Source organism: Typopeltis vanoorti, chromosome 12 (assembly GCF_054136105.1).
Source record: "Typopeltis vanoorti isolate ZY-2024b chromosome 12, IOZ_Tvanoo_1.0, whole genome shotgun sequence".
Taxonomy (NCBI): Eukaryota; Metazoa; Arthropoda; class Arachnida; order Uropygi; family Thelyphonidae; genus Typopeltis; species Typopeltis vanoorti.
The window spans coordinates 81,913,101-81,929,732 of NC_143560.1; the positions used below are offsets into that span (position 1 = coordinate 81,913,101).

General features: G+C 37.3%; 1 protein-coding gene across 1 annotated transcript; it reads right to left on the reverse strand.

Moving 5' to 3' along the window:
* Nucleotides 1–1,199: 1,199 nt before the first annotated feature.
* LOC150100936 (uncharacterized) lies at nt 1,200–15,041 on the reverse strand. Its single transcript, XM_090402137.1, has 3 exons — nt 14,970–15,041; nt 1,990–2,056; nt 1,200–1,886 (listed from the first exon to the last, which is right to left on the reverse strand). Exons 2-3 carry the CDS (start codon nt 2,030–2,032, stop codon nt 1,360–1,362), a joined length of 570 nt encoding a protein of 189 aa, XP_090258263.1. The 5' UTR covers nt 2,033–2,056; nt 14,970–15,041; the 3' UTR covers nt 1,200–1,359.
* Nucleotides 15,042–16,632: the final 1,591 nt, after the last annotated feature.

Consider the following 16,632-nt stretch of genomic DNA (forward strand, 5'->3'; position numbering starts at 1 on the left):
AATGATGAAAACAATATGGTGTGAATGTCAAAACTTTGAAAAGCTGATGAATTCTTGTTTGCCATGATCATAAATATTTGAAGGTAAATATTTTATTTTTCTTTACATTTTTTTTTAATGGTCGACATTGATATCGCATATTGTTTTCAAGAAATTTGGTAACCCTACTTTCAGACACTTATTAAGTTTAAAGTCCTAATTTCTGTTTAGTTATGAATGCAAAAAAAGAATTAAGAGTGCAAACTACCAAGTCGTAGTGCAATCTGTCACACTACGTTGTGAAATTAACAGAAGAGGATAGCAGTGACTTTACTTCCAATCGTTATTTGTCTCATTTCAGTCAACACTTATTAATGCAAAAGAAAACTACAGTAGTCTAAAGTATAATCTTTGGAAGTTGAAACAGAGGAATTAAGTTGAAAATTATAGTACCACACATAATATTCAGTTGAAACAAGAATAAATAATTATTTATTTGTGTTAGAAAAAAATACGTAACATAATAAATGAGTTAAAAAATATCACTACTGTGAAATTAATGTTAACAGAAAAAAACCATAATGCCACATGCAAACAAAAAAAAACTCATCTCTCTTGTCAGAATTCCATACTCTAACCATTACCCAGGATTCCATACTCTAACAATCACCCACAATTCCACACTTGAACCAAAGACACAACATTGTTATTGATGAATGTCACCCAGGGGAAATTCCAAGGATTCCATGCACTATCTTATCTCATCACCCACAATTCCATATGTGAATAATTACTCAGAGTTCCATATGCACACCGAAACACACAACATGATGTCACAGACAGATGTGGCCACTAGAAATTCCAAACATTCCATACTCATGACGTCACTGATCTTATCAAACAATGATGTCATGAATCCTTATCTTATTTTGATCTTGTTCAAAGTGACCCCACCACTACTTAGCTGTTATTATTCAAATGACAAAGAACACTAACTTGCACACATAACAGAGTGAGTGAAAGTAAGAGAGAGAGAGAGAGAGAGATTGTAAAAGTTGTCTCTCTCTCTGTCGACCACTATCTTGATTATCGTAGATCTGAAGTGACTTAATTAGAAATTTCACCTGTACTTCCGAATAAGCAAAGCTTTCTTGATAGGATTCACACAAAATATGTTGTTTTTAAGCAAATGTGGGTCGTTATTTCAACTGGACTAAAAATTCACAAGTTGCCAACTTTATTAAAATAACGAATATGAAAGTTACAGCAGTAGAAGCGTCACAGTAGGTAATGTCTATGCAGCCACCCCCCCAAAAAAATTCAACGTTTACAAGATTTCAGTGGTGAAGAACTCCACATGCCTTCATAGGCCACGTATTTTCAAAATGTTTTTATGAAACCCTGAAACGCTTTTGTTATGTCATTTTCTAATGTGGATGGTATTCTCCCTTGATGTTTCTTGAGGGTGTCCTTCACCTGACATACCAACCATGAGTCTCTTTGAATAACATCAATTTTGGACATGTGATAGATTTTGAAGCTGTCGAGGGACACAGTTCCATTGAACACGGCCGTCATTTTTATTGTTGAAGACACCTCATTTAACGTTCCCCGTACAAGCTCTTGTATCGGAGGGCTTGAAATATAATGGTAGCCTAGTACCCGCGACTTGAGAGACAATCCCTGCACTGTCAAGTTTACCATCAAGGTCTGCCTCTCTCCCAGTTTTCCTGACAGAGAGCAATCCCCTTGATGACGAATTTCGGAAAGTCCCTGAACAGTACCACTGCTGTACGTGAGTTCGCCGTATTCAAAGTTACCAATTTCCGTGGGCTCGTAGGTCATAGACCCTCTTATTCTGTTGATTATCTGATCCACTAGAGCATTGCAACTTTCTTCTGACACCCCTGCATGAAGAAAAAAGAAACGATCGTAATGAACATATTAATACTTTAAGAGAAGGGTTATTTATGCAACTTCATTGGGAATAACTGAATATACCTTCCTTACCTTGGCTGAGGAATGTGGCAAACAGCACAAGATATAGCATCATGATGTCAGCGCCTCTTCAAAACTCCTTTAAGAGAAACAATACCTCTTTATGTTCTCGAAAATATGAAAAAAAAAAGCAAGTTTTGCCTTACATCAAAAGTTATTATTAAATCATTAATGTATGTAAATTTTGTATTGCTACAGATAAAGTATGAATGAAGTATTTGTGTACTTTGCACACCTCGGCGCTTTGCCGCACGAAGGAAGACGTGGTTTCGAGTCTAGTCGCCGACTAGAGGAAATTTTTCTAAGCCTTTTTTCGACAAGTTCCCGAGTTAGTCGATCTCTGGTACGGGCAAGCGGGTTTTTTCTCCCGGAAACTCGGTTTTTTTGTCCCATAAACTCAAGAAAATTGACTGTAGAAACCACATTATTTCAGACATTAAAATACGAGTGTTAGGGACCACGAGATGGTGGAACCTGTAGAGCCGTCTCTCTTCAGTGTGTGCCACTTAATTAGTGATAGCCTTGGGCCAGCTATCTCTCTGATTGGCTACCAGTGGAGATTGAACTGCCTACTCAGTCTCCAAAAGTTAGATGGGGCTAAAACGGCCTCGCCTACTCCCTATATAAGGGTATAAAAAGGGGTTAGCTGATTTTTTTCGTACTTTATTTTATGCAGATCTCGGTATATTATTGGACCACGTTTGACTCACGATTGCAAATGCTGATCTCTTAGTTAGACTAGACACAAGGAATTTGTCCTGTGCCCTCATCCAAATGATACCCAGATCTTATAGTCAAATGGAATGCTTTGTCTCTCTCTCCCCCCCCTCCCTCCCTCTTTCGTTTCAATGCTTCGTTGAGTTTATTTTGGAGCTCTAGCAATCAATGTAACTTTGTTTCCTCCTGTCACCAAAATGATATCGCCACATATGCAATATGCGGCGAAATTATCATACGTTGATTTCGATAGAAGTACCACATAGTAGGAACCGCAGAATTGTTCGGCATGCCTTTTATCAAAATTTACCAACCTGACATACAGTTCCGTTATGTGGATAACATTTTCTTCATCCTTTCAAGAACTAAAATACAATTGATGGAGGGTATTCCCACCTGAATAACTTAAAACAAGATTGTCTTTTAATGTGAAACGAACCAATGCAATTCTTATTGATTTGATATGTAAGCCTTGGTTCTCCATGGAGTGTGCTAAAACTATACTAGAGAAGAAATGCTAATATTCAAAATGGCTTTAATAGAATTTCCATCTTCCTTTCTATTTTATACAGTGCCAGCAATTTTCTTCCAATTCTTTGTATTGACAATTGCGTTAAATATCTTGTTTTTGTTGGAATCAATTTAACATTCGAAACCCATTTTTGATTTTTATTATTTTTGCTCTGAAAACATCAACACTATAAGCAGTTAAAATTAATGGTAAAACATACAACATTAGAAAGGCTAATTTCTACATACATTCAAAGAAATATCGACTTTATTCAGTAGAATTTCACTGCTCTTCACTAGGTTGCACAAACGAAAACTAAAACCGTTTCTTGATAGGTGTGTATTTCGCCATAAGTGTACATCGTGAATTCTGAACACTAAACAGTCGAATGTAGACCTTTTGGAATTTAGAAAAATTCTTCCTTCTATATTTTTAAAACGTTTGTCTTAAGAGGACAATTTTAAATCTATAAATATATAGTGAATTGCTTTTTGTAATTTTAATGGATCTAGAGTATGAGAGAAAATGCGACGCATTTGTTCATCACCCGTGTCTATAATAAAGTATTTAAAAATATCGATTCGGGAAGCGTGAATGGGGGTTCTTTTACTTACGGTAAGTGATTGCTTACTTACACATCATGTATTTAGAAATATGGAGTTGATTAAAACATAGACCTGTACATGTTTCATTCGAAGATTGTAATGTTGGGTGAGAAGAATTACTTCGACGCCACTGTAAAATAACCAAAATGTCCGATCATTATTCTGTATCTCCCAAAATCACCGATAAATCATCGCATTCTTCTTCTTCAAAACTATGAAGAAACTTGTGTAGTTCAGTGGATGCCTTTTTATAGAAACGTCTTGGTTTGAATTGACAGAAAGAGAGAAAAACGGAGAATAAAAGGGTTTGAGACATAAGAAATTAGAATTAACTTCCTTATCAGAGCATTAGTTAGGTTGAAGCCACGTTAAAACGCCTGTTAAAGTTTCGAATTGACTGTTTCTCAGTAATTTAGACAATAACGAAAGCAGAGAAAGGAAGGCCAAGGATATTGTAAAAGTGGATCGTCTTTATTCTTAATGCTAATTAGCTGAATGTCCATTAAAATGCTGACTTCGAAAAATAAAAATGTGATATTAAACTTACCAAGAAAATTGTCAACCTGGTATTACTTTTGCTAATCTCGTTACTCAACTAACTAAACTTTGCTTTAAACAGAAATCTTTCTTTGGTGTGGGGTTTGAGAAAGACAAATAGAAAACCTAAACATTAAGTTGAGAAATCAAGCTAAAGATAAGATTAAAATGAAAAGTCAAATTCCTTTGTACAGTAGTTGCAAACAATACTACAAATAAATAGAGAGAAAAAAGAATAGAAGTCATAGGACTTTTAGTTGTTCATGAATAGCCAATCACTGTATGCAATGGCTGGTTTTACTCTTCGGGTGTTTCTAGTAAGAAGCGTCCAAAAAATAGATTACTGTTAATGCAAGCAGATCTGAAACTTTCATAATTTACGTGGATTAGATGGGATTAGCTTCATCTATATGAAGCGCAACCTAAAATGTCCAGGAAGTGACTGATAAAGTGTCTTCCATTGACTGTAGTTCCCCCCCCCCCGTGAAGTTATACCCTGAGACCTCCTTTTTTCTGCGACTGTTGGACGCATCACTTTGAATATTTCTTTGATATTTCGTTCCACCCCTTCTGCAATTCAATCTACGCCTGAATCTTCTTAGAGCTCTGTTTTGCAGCAAGAGTTTCATCTTTGGAAACAACAAAAAAGGTGCACCAAATGACATTGCGGGGAAGGGAAAGAATCGCAACAACCTTGTTGTTTGCTGAAAACTATTTCACAAACAGTGTAAAATGTCTGAAATTTGCCGAGTAGAAGGACATTCGGTCGTTTTCATCTAACGTCTTCCCTCATATGTCTAATGTTATTTGAAAAATACTGTTTGTTGCCGGTTCGACTTTAAGAAATGAATTCCTGGTGGCAGTTTCTTCACAATTAAAGAATGAAATCGACGCAATCTTGATGTTAAGACATTTCTTTTTGACGCTTTGAACTTTTTTTTGATGATGGTTCAACCTCTTCGCTTCTCCCCCATCTCATTTCGAAAACCTCGGAACACAATCAACAAAGCTAATTGCTCTCAGAAGCTATGAGATCAATATTAGTTTTGTTAATGACCTGGATGTTCTTCGGCTAGTTAGCCTTTTAATAGAATGAAGAACTTGACATGAAAACAATGCATATAATAGCGATGTAGCAACATCGCTATTATATGCAACTCAAATGTAGCAATACAACTTTATCGATCTGCAGAAAGTCATGCTATCAGCTGTACACTTCCTGGTGGTCAGTTCGAACACCAGACAGTATACAGCTGATCACATGCCAGATAACACACTTAGGTGTTTTTAATGTTATCTGTATCATGTTATTTATTAAACTATAAAATTCTATACTCATAATAAAATATATATTTTTAGTGCTTCACATGAAAAGAAGTATTTTTATAAACCGTATAATTTGTTTCTGTTTAATTGGTTCGAGGACGTAGTGTTGGTCGGCAAATTTACTGCTCCAGTAAAATTGGTGATTTTTGTCTGTTTTTATTGTGTTTGTCTCCTTAGAAAAGTAGTGGTTTTTAGTATACTAATGTAGATTTTAGTGTTTTGTGTATTTTATCACATATTTGTATTACAATAATTGAATATTTAGTATACGTTTAAAATGGAGCCAAAAAAGGCAAGAATCTAATGCTAAGAAAGCACCCTGGCCACAACAAGCAGGTTAATGCTAACGAGGTTATTCTACACATGGAGGAGGTTAATGAAAACGAATTAACCGCCAAAATAGCGAAGTTGAAGCAGATCATCAGAGAGACAACGCGGGAATTGCAAAAAGTTGAGAGACGTTTAAATGAGCACAGGAAGAAAAAGGAAAATAAGAAACAACAAAGCAAGGAAACAGGCAAGTCAGGAAATGACCGAAATCAGGTAAGTGACGTTGTTAGTAAAAAGAAAGAAGTTATTTGGTATGGTGACTCCATAATTAAACATGCTTTGGATGAGCGAGTTATAAATCCATTTTCCTGGAGCGAAAATCAAGCATATAAAGGAAGCAATTCCAAAAACTGAAAAGAAAAGAGATCGCAGTTGTAGTAGGTACTAACTACTTAACTGGCGATAAGTGCAGCATGAGAGAGGACATGAAAGGGCTGTTGGAAGAGTGAGAAAGTGAAAATCGTCAGTATTTAACCTCTATGATAAAAATGAATTAAGAAGAAGGGTTATGATGGCAAACCCTTCTTCTTAATTTTCGATGCGTAGAAGGAATGGCTGCGTGTTTTTGGATGTGTGGAGTGAGTTTGAGGGAAGATTGGATTTGTATAAGAGGGATGGCCTACACCTGAATGCGTTTGGTATCAGGAGTCTACAAAACGAATAACTGGTATGAGACTTAATTCAAAGAGTCAGGGAAACTAAATTATAAAGGGAGAAATGGTGTCAATGTGAGTGTCAGAGCGACATTGTTATGTAACTGTGTAAATGACGCTAATGGACTTTGTCATGGAAATGTTGACGAGAAGAGAACGATTTCGGGTTTGTGTTCGCTCAGTTCGGACCCATCAAATTTGTGAAAAGATGTCCACGTGTGTAAGGCATCAGAGAAGAATAGAGATCTGCAAGTTGTCCAACTGTGTCAGAAAGACTGCAGACAAGACAATACAAAAGAACATACTGGTAGATTATTATGTGTGTACACGAATGCTAGGAGTATCAGAAACAAAGAGATAGTTTGTTGCCTTAGCCAATATGTTGCAACCTCAGATTGTAGGTATTAGTGAGACCTGACTATCCGAATCAGACCTACTAACTGGTATCGTGTGTCAAGGGTAGAGTATTTTTTTGGAAGGATAAAGAGGACAGGAGAAGAGGGGTCTGCTGCTAATGATATCGGATGAATTAAATCCATTTAGAGTTGAGACCTATGAATGTAGTAATAATACTAACAATATTTCACCTGGCAGTGAGTTTGAAGCCATCTGGTGTGAGGTGGAATCTAATAAGACAAATTACACAGTGGGGGTGTTGTTACAGACCTGGTGATGAAGAAACGCATAACCAAATAGAAAAGGTGAGCGCGAAAAGAGTAATCATAATGGGAGACTTTAATTATCCAAATATTGATTGCGTATAGAATCTCAGGAGAAGAATCGAAATGCATTTATTGAGGTGTTGTGGTACAACTTGCTCAAGCAGCATGTGACAGAAGGAACGCGATGGCAAAGAGTGTTAATTTTGGTTATAGTGTCAGAGGGAGTTTGTTAAAGACGTAACTGTTCTGTCTCCAGTTGGTGACAGTGATCATGCGGTGCTCACTTGGGAAGTGACTAAATTTATGAATGTTCCATTCAGAAAAGGTTGCATGATGAACTACAAAGAAGGAAATTATGACAAATTGAGGAGTATACTGAGTTCATTGGAATGGGATCAATTGCTGGATGGAAAGAATATCGACAGTGCACGGGAGGCATTTAAACAATACTTAAATGATGCGATATCAATGTGTCCCGAGAGTACGAAGAATAAATAGAGTAGGAGTCAAATGGATGTGCAATCTTATTAAGCAAGAGGTTCATAAGAAAAAGCGATTTGGAAGGAATACCGTTTGCATAAAGATGACGTCCGTTATGAACGTCATCTTTATGCAAATAAGTGGTAGGCTAGAATAGTCACAACTGTATGGAAAGCAAAGCCTGAGTATGAAAAGAAACTTGCTCTGCGTTCTAAAGACAACCCCCCAAGGATTCTATCTATATTCTGCAAATAAAAGAAAGAATGAATATGTAAAACAACTCTTCTAACTCCTGATGGTGTGAGGGTTACAGATGCAGAAGAGGTGGTTCAGTTAATGAGTGCCCTGAGTGCCCATTTTGTTAAAAGCTAACATGCGTTTCACATGAGCTCAATGTTGGTGAACGCAACATTGAGCTCACTGTTACGTCTTCACTAGATGAAGAAACGCAGGTGTATGAGGAAGAGGTATTAGAGCTGTTGCACAAATTGAATAAGAATTCAGCAACAGGGACCGATGAATATAAGCACGTGTGCTAAAAGAGTGGTTCAGCTGAACTGGCCATCCCTTTGACCAGGCTGTTTAATATGAGTCGGAAAACAGGGATGATTCCGCAGGAATGGAAAGCATGTTTGGTAATTCCATTGTACAAGGTTGGTGCAAAGACCAATGTATTCAACTATTGACCAATTAGTATCACAGGAGTGGTGGTGAAGATTTTGTAATAATTACTTAGGGCCCGCATTCAGAAATGGGTTGAGAGTGAATCTCTACTTTGCAATGAACAAAATGGGTTTACTAAGGGAAGGTCATGTTTTAGCAACTTGCTCGCATTCTATAACAATGTTATCACTGAACTAGACAAGGGGAATGGATACACCATGATACCTTTGGAGTTTGCTAAGTTTTTGACAAATACATCATGGTAGACTGTTGCATAAATTAGAGAAAATGGGTTTGGGTTATACAACATTAGCATGGATAAGAGGACGGCTGACTGACAGATATCAAAACGTAGTATACGGGGGATGTGTCTGCAAGTTTAAGGTAACAAGTAGCGCGACACAAGGATCAGTGCTTAGTCCACTGTTATTCAATCTGTGCATTAAATGATATTGGGAAGGATTTGACAAGCGACTTACAGTTATTTCCTGCTGATGCAAACATACGTAGGGTAATCAGGAATGCTGCTGATATACAGTACCTGCAGAATGATTTGAATATGCTGGAACTGTGGGCCATGGGAAAATGGGTGTCATATCAATGTGAGTAAATGTAAAGTCATTTACGTCGGTTTTGTTTAGACATCCAATGTCGTATTATATTGGTGGGATTAGGCTAGAAGAAACTGATGAGGCTAGGGATCTTGGAGTGTTAATAGACAGGAAGTTCAAGTTCTGGGGGCCATGTGGATTGCAACAACTCAAAATATAATTGCAATGCTGCAACGAATGTTCACATGTAAAAATAAGGATGTTATTTTGCCTCTTTACGAGGCCTTCATAAGATTTCACTTGGACTACTATGCGCAGGTCTGGTCTCCTGGTTTCCTTTGTTATTCTGATATATTGGAAAAAGTACAATGAAGAGTGTTAAAATGATATCAGGATTGTTTAACATTGATTATGAAGACAGATTGAGAAATTGTAGACTGCAGACACCAGCAAACAGAAGAAAGAGGGGGTGATATGATTGAGACATGCAAACTTCTGAAAGGGTCATTCAGGATTTCAATTTATGGAAGGTGGGGAAAGGACGAGAGGGCATCCTTGTAAGCCGAGAATGAAGGCCGCCAAGAAGGGTGTCAGGGCTAGACCTTTCTCTCAGAGGGTGGTGCGTGATTATAATGGATTTCTATTGGATGTTGTGAGTGCAAGCAGTGCGAATGAATTCAAGAATAAGTATGATAACTAGTGTGCGTAGAGCCTGTGTAGTTCAGTAGAGGTGGCGTTTGCACTCTACAGCGCTTGACTGCACGACGAAAGGCGTTCGAATCTAATCGCCGATTAGAGGAACCTTTTCTAAGCCTTTTCTCGACCGGTTCCAGAGTTAGTCGATCTCTGGCACGGGCCAGCGGGTTTTTCGTCCCATAAACTCAAAAAAATCGGCCGTCGAACCCACACTGTTTTCAGAAATTAAACATACTGTGTTAGGGACCACCAGATGGCGGCACTTACTAGCCACCTTCTTCACTGCGTGCCGATTAATTAGTGATAGCCTTGGGCCATCTATCTCTGATTGGCCACTAATGGAGATTGAACTGCCCACTCAGTTTCCAAAAAGTTACATAGGGCTAAAAAAAAAAAAAACGACGTCGCCAACTCCCTATACGGGAACAAAAAGGCGTTAGCTTATTTTATTTTATTTTTTTTTGACTGGTGTGTGTAGTATGTGACCTACCTCGATGAGTCTGACTCCAAGGAGGGCTCTCGTAATAATAATAATAATAATAATAATTAGTGTTTCACATGAAACGTAGTATTTTTATAACCAGTATAATTTGTTTTAACATTCTGTGTGAGAAAAATAATTAAATACATACATGGAATACGCAGCATTAACGAACATAAGTGATGATTTCTTTCACTTCGAACTCGGTTCAGTTTCTTGATTATATCTCATAAGAGAATCCTAACAATATTTCACCGTTTCTTGTTTGGGCGCTGACAGCCGAAACGTAGCACGTGTGCTTATTAAACGAAATGTGGATTTAAAAGTGTCACTGTGAACAGCAAACCTTTCAATTAATCCAGGCTAAGACTGAACTGTGATAATAAGCAAAACATTCGGTGTATTTTAAGGCAATCATTCATTTGCATTTCGTCTTTATTGTTGATGTTTGACCATCAAAGATCTCTTTAATGAGCGATTCGAGACTACTCAGCGCCACCAGCGAAGAGAATTGGAATCGTACTTTGGAATCGTATCCTTACTTGATTTATCTGACGTATCATCCAAACCAAATACACTGCTTGGGAAGACGTCAACGGACACCCCCATTGGGCATGGTGCATCGTACCATGTAACGAGTCATGTTTTAGACGGTATAAATCGGAGAAATATGATTCTCCGAAATCAGCGCAACCGTTTCCGATGATATGCCTGCAAGAAGGGAATTGACAGTTTGAAAGAGACATTTTGATAGGATGTCATGTTGCCGGCCTATCTGTTTAGCCAGTTGGGTCATCCCTGGTTAAGAATCTACGATACCATACTAATGTGGAACAGTAGGGAGTCAATTTCAAGTGCTGTCCGAGTGGATGACCTTCGTAGCGCGAAATATTCAGAACCGAGGCTCACAACATGGATTTCCAAGCTCTTTGCAACAGTGGTGCAAATTGGGCCACTGCTGATATTGGACGAAGAATCATTCGTCACTCCATATCAGAGAGCAGAGACCTGGTCTCAACCGCATGGAACACCTGTGTAATGAAATGGAGTGTCGGGTGATGTCCGCCTCTGAATGATTGCTATCGTCCCCTTGTGGAACGTATGCTCCATAGGAATGCTGCAGTCATTGCCTCAAAAGGAGTTCCCACATCCTATTAAGGCGGGCTCCTTGGTTGTCTGTTCCTCACACTGTGGTGAGGAGTTCATTGACTTCTTCCAAAGCAGTGTAAGTCTGCTTATTGGATTGGAAGTGAATGCATTCTTAAAGTTTCCGCAATTGTCTTCAGTCTCTCTTCGACGTTTCGTATTCTAATACCTGAATTCACAAGTTAATCCCGTTATGGCGCCAGTTTTAAGATTATTATTATTATTACACCTCCATGAAGTCAAAGCACTCATCACGTGAGGTCCCACTGTTACACACACAGTGTATCATACCGCGCCTTAAATACGTTCGCTGTCTCCTCACATACCATACTCTCGGGAAGTGCATTCCAATCACACATCACTCCCCATGCAAAAAAAAAAAAAAAAAAAAGAAAAACCTGCTACCCATCCCCCTTGCTCACGCTCTCCTTATACAGCTTCCAGGGATGATCGCTTTTTCCCTCCCTGTCTTCATCCATTCTTTGCAAAACCTCACCGACATTAATCTGGTAATAACCTCTTAACAGCTTATGTCTCGATCCTGTTTACCCCCCCTTCCTTTTTTCTACTAGGTTCTGTAATTTGCATTTTCTCAATCTGTCTTCCAGATTCCATTTCCAGATAGCAAAGAGCCCCTCAGTCAGTCGTCTCTGGACCTATTCCAATCTTCATCTTATATACGTGCCCTAATCAGATCTTTATACAAGGGAACTATCACATCCTTACTTCTACAAGTTAGTGCCCTCCGCATCATTCCCATTATCTGCTGTCCTCACACTTTTAGCAATCGATCCCTGTAAGTTAAGGTCCTTTTCCATAATCACGCCCAGATCTCTCATCTCCTCTACCTCTTCCAAGATATTCCCACCGACCGTGTACTCTACATCCCATATTTCCTTCCCAAATGTCAAACTTTACACTTCGCAATATTGAACTGAAATCCCCACCCATTCACTCAGTGCATTCAAGTCCTCTTGTAAATCCACAGCATCCTGTCTACTCTTGATAGTTCTCCGCAACTTTCCATCATCTGAAAACAACTACATATCACCATTCAGGCCTTTTCACATATCGTTTACATAACAATTATAGAGCAATGGACCAAAACCGACCCTTGGGATTAAGGAAAGTTACACCACTAGTAACGTTTATCATCACGGATGTCGCTCCTCCATAGACAACTCGCTGATACCTATCAGACAGCCAATTTCCAATCCAGCGCACTAATATACTGTTTAGCCTCATCCATTCTAATTTCATTACCAGTTTGTCATGTGAAAATTTATCAAAGGTCTTTGCAAATTGAAATACACCACTGTGTATGCGTCACCCTTTCCGATGCATTTTTCACCTTATTATAATAAGTAAGCAGATTGATAAAACACGATGTTTCTTTAAAAAAGAAACAATGCTAGGCACCAAAGAGTATTTTACTGTTGTCAACCTAGTTCTGAATCTTGATCCTCACTAACCTCTCTAGCACTTTAACCACAACTCCAGACACACAGACTGGCCTATAATTCTAATTTTCAGTCTTATCACCTCTCTTATGAATCGGAACAACTTTATCCTGCTTCCACTCCTTTGGAACTTGGCCTAGTGCAAGACTCGTGTTATGGAAGATACGTAAAAGCTTTTGGTAACTCGCCGGAACATTGCCTCAAAACATATGATGAGATAGAGTCAATTCCTACAGCGTTATTAACATCAAGTTTATTCGTTTTCTCATAAACTTCCTCCTTTCCCACTGCATTCAAGTTCTGCAGGATATCACATTCACAAGAATAAAATACTTTATAAATTGCTCATTAAATACCTCAACTATATCTTTTACATCGGTTATCATTCATTCATTTTCACCAATCAATGCCATCCTTTCATAATCATTATTTCTTTTACTGGTAACCTATCGTATTTGCTCTCCACCCAAAAGGCTGCGGGTTCGAATCCCGCCGTGGGCATGGATGTTTGTGATTGTCTGTGAAAATACTAGTAGTGGTGATGGTGGGCAGCAGATTGCGTTGGTGTAGATGATGCGGTTCATTGTAGTTGGTGGATTGAGTGGTGGAGATGGAGAATTGTAGAGGGGTGTCCTCCCTCGACGAGTCTTCGGATTCCTTGGAAGTGCCACGTAATAATAAATAGTTCTTGAGTACGACCCAAGCAGCATTGGTATCCTTTATGTTGAGTTTCACCTGACTTTTGCTTTAATAATTAAATTATTTCAATAGTCATATCATTACAACATATCTTTTTATGAATATTTAGCATTCTTAAATTTATATTTAAAGAACATTCCTTTCTTATATATTTTTATAATGATGAATCTGCACCCACCCAAACGACAGAGTGGTATTTCATTTCTTTTGAATTATTTGTCCAATTCATACCATTATCTGTTGGAAATGAAAATTTCAAAGTCTTTTTTTTTACATATTTTATTAATTTATACATTAAAATCGCCACGGAAATAAACCGTATACGTATTTCAATACTGCCTTGTCTCTCCTCCTTGACTATAACTGATAATGCGCGACTTTTGGTTTTGAAATGTAGGTATGAACATTCCCATTCTTTACTACAATACAAAAGTGTTAAAGTGGTTTATGGAGAGGATTGTCTTACTAATTAAAATTCAATTTGAATTGAATTTTAATTAGTAAGAAATGAATTATATCTTACTAATTAATTAACATATTTATTTATATTTATTAATTATGTTTATTAATTAACATACACAAGACAATTCAATCATACATTAAATTGTCTTGTGTATGTTAATTTTTATGTGGTGTTTCATTCTTACTTAGTAAATGAAGTACAGTATTGCTTCAGAAATACTCCAGTGAAAGCAGTTGCAAAACGCAAGCAATTTTGTAACTACTTTGCCTGAATAAGAATCACGTGGAAAGGATGTGATTCTTATTCAGGTTCATAGATGGAGCCACTATGCAATGCTTTCTTTTAAAACACTTCTAGTTAAAGCAGACACTAAAAGATTACAATATTATCATTTGATAGGTATAAATGATTATTATAAATATATTGCATTGTTCTTACTTTTAGCTTGCCTGGTTGACCAGATGGTTAGCCAACCAACAGGCTTCTGGTTGGTTCGAATCCTGCCATGTTTCTTAATTTAAGTGAAATATCTTTTACATAAGCAAAGCGATATCAACGCCTGTATATTTATCCTGTGATCGAGTAGTAATCGCCATAAATGTCATAGGTCAACTTTCTGAACCGTCATATGCTAGTGGGGGAGTGAAAAGTTCCTTTTCTTTTAGGATATATAAGAAGAGTTGCTTTAATATAATTTTTATTCAAGGTGTTTATCAGAACTTTTCTGCTCCCCCTCCCCCGTCGTACGTTGAATATATTCAAGTCTAAAGCGGTTCTTCAGTAACAACATTGACTTACGCTACCTCCAGTTTAAATATAAACCAAACACCTTTGTTTTGTATCTCTAAAGCAGGGGTCGGCAACCGGCGGCCGCATGCAGCCCAAACGTTCATTTTTGGCGCCCCATAAAAGGTTGACCATACTTGCATGACATGTGGCCCGAATGTTGAATTATTTAAATAATACTTTTTTATAATATCAATAATAAATTAAAAAATAATTTTATACTTACTCTTGATATATCGCCCGTGCAACAAATCTTGTTGATTTTCATAAAAATAACATCGAAATGCGATTATGTTTGGACCTTTTAATGTGGACACCGATGACGAACCAAACCAACTAGAGATGGAAAATTTGGAATTACAGCACAATGAAACATTAAAGAATGCATTTTCGTTGGAAAATATCCAAACATTTTATCGATGCTTACCAAAAAAAATTTGAAGGATTTAATCAGTTTCGTAAAGAAGATGATAGTCGCATTTGGAAGCATGCGAACATTTGCGATAAGCATTTTCTGCCATGAATTTTAGGAAAAAATAAAATTTCTTCTCGACTGACTGACTGAACATTTGCATGCTTCGATTCGAATTTGCACCTCAGATTATAAAGTGGATCTAGATAATCTGGCTAAGGGAAAACAATCGCAAAAGTCACATTAATCAGGGAGACATATGTATATATTGCGATGCATAAACTATATTACTTTGTTTTTACGATAAGTTTTCATTGAGTTTCATTTTTATGCTTGTTTCATATCTCGTACTTTAAATATTTCTGTTTTTTTTTTAATTTATAACTTAAGTATTTTTTTACTCACTATTTCCCCTTAATTAAACGCTCGCAGCTCGATTCTTAAAAATAAAAGTTGAATGTGGCCTGCGAGTCTGAAAAGGTTGCCGATCCCTGCTCTAAAGTATTACGATCATCCTTATAATTCTTATAGGGATGCAAAGGCGTTGATGTGATTTCTGAGAATTGTTGCAATTATAAATGCCCACATTCTTAAATGACATTAATTTAGTTTACAACCTTAATTAAAAGGTTTAATGGACGTCTCATTTGAAAGACTCGCTTCCGTGGCCTGACATAATTAGGTCAAAAATGACATTGGAGATGGTTCCCGATGGATAATACCTAGAAAATCGATAATGCCTATTTTGAGCACAAAACGCACTGACAATATGTACATTTAAAAATACTAAAGGACTGGTTAGTCTGTTTTCTGCTTTCAGACAACACTACGAACGTTGAGTTGTGTTGTGATACTTTGCAACGTTGATATGCACCATCAAAAAGAGCCTCCATTTGGTGCGATCTTAGGTGTTCCTACCTCTTGGGTAGGACTTACTCAATGCAGACGATGTAGTTCAATAACGCTCTATCAAAGGGAGGTCTTTCGTTATCTTCTTTTTGCATTCAACACCTGTCAATCAATGTCTTTTAATGTGACCTTCAAGGCCCACAAAAATTTCAAACGTCATTGTTCTTCTGACCTGAATAAATAAGTCGCCATGTTTGTAATGTTCATACGCGCAACTCAATGTACTCTTGCCATGTGTTACTGTTAGTTTTGGTTCGAATAAAATAGTCACAAATATTTGTTTTTTTTTTATTGAACATTCACAAGAGAAACAAAATTCACATTTGTCCCATTTCTATGCATTCAATCTGTGCAGTAATTAAAGTGATTCATCCAGGTTGCGCCACCACTAAAGAATGTACATAGTGTATTGTAATGATGAATACGTGATTTGAAAATGACTACCCACCCTAATTTACAGTTCGTCAAGGACCCTGTAGAATCGAATTACTATGTTTATACTGTCTTAATTGAATTACTATAAAACGTTTGGGATGTAATGCAAGAAAAAAAAAAGAACTCGTTTTCG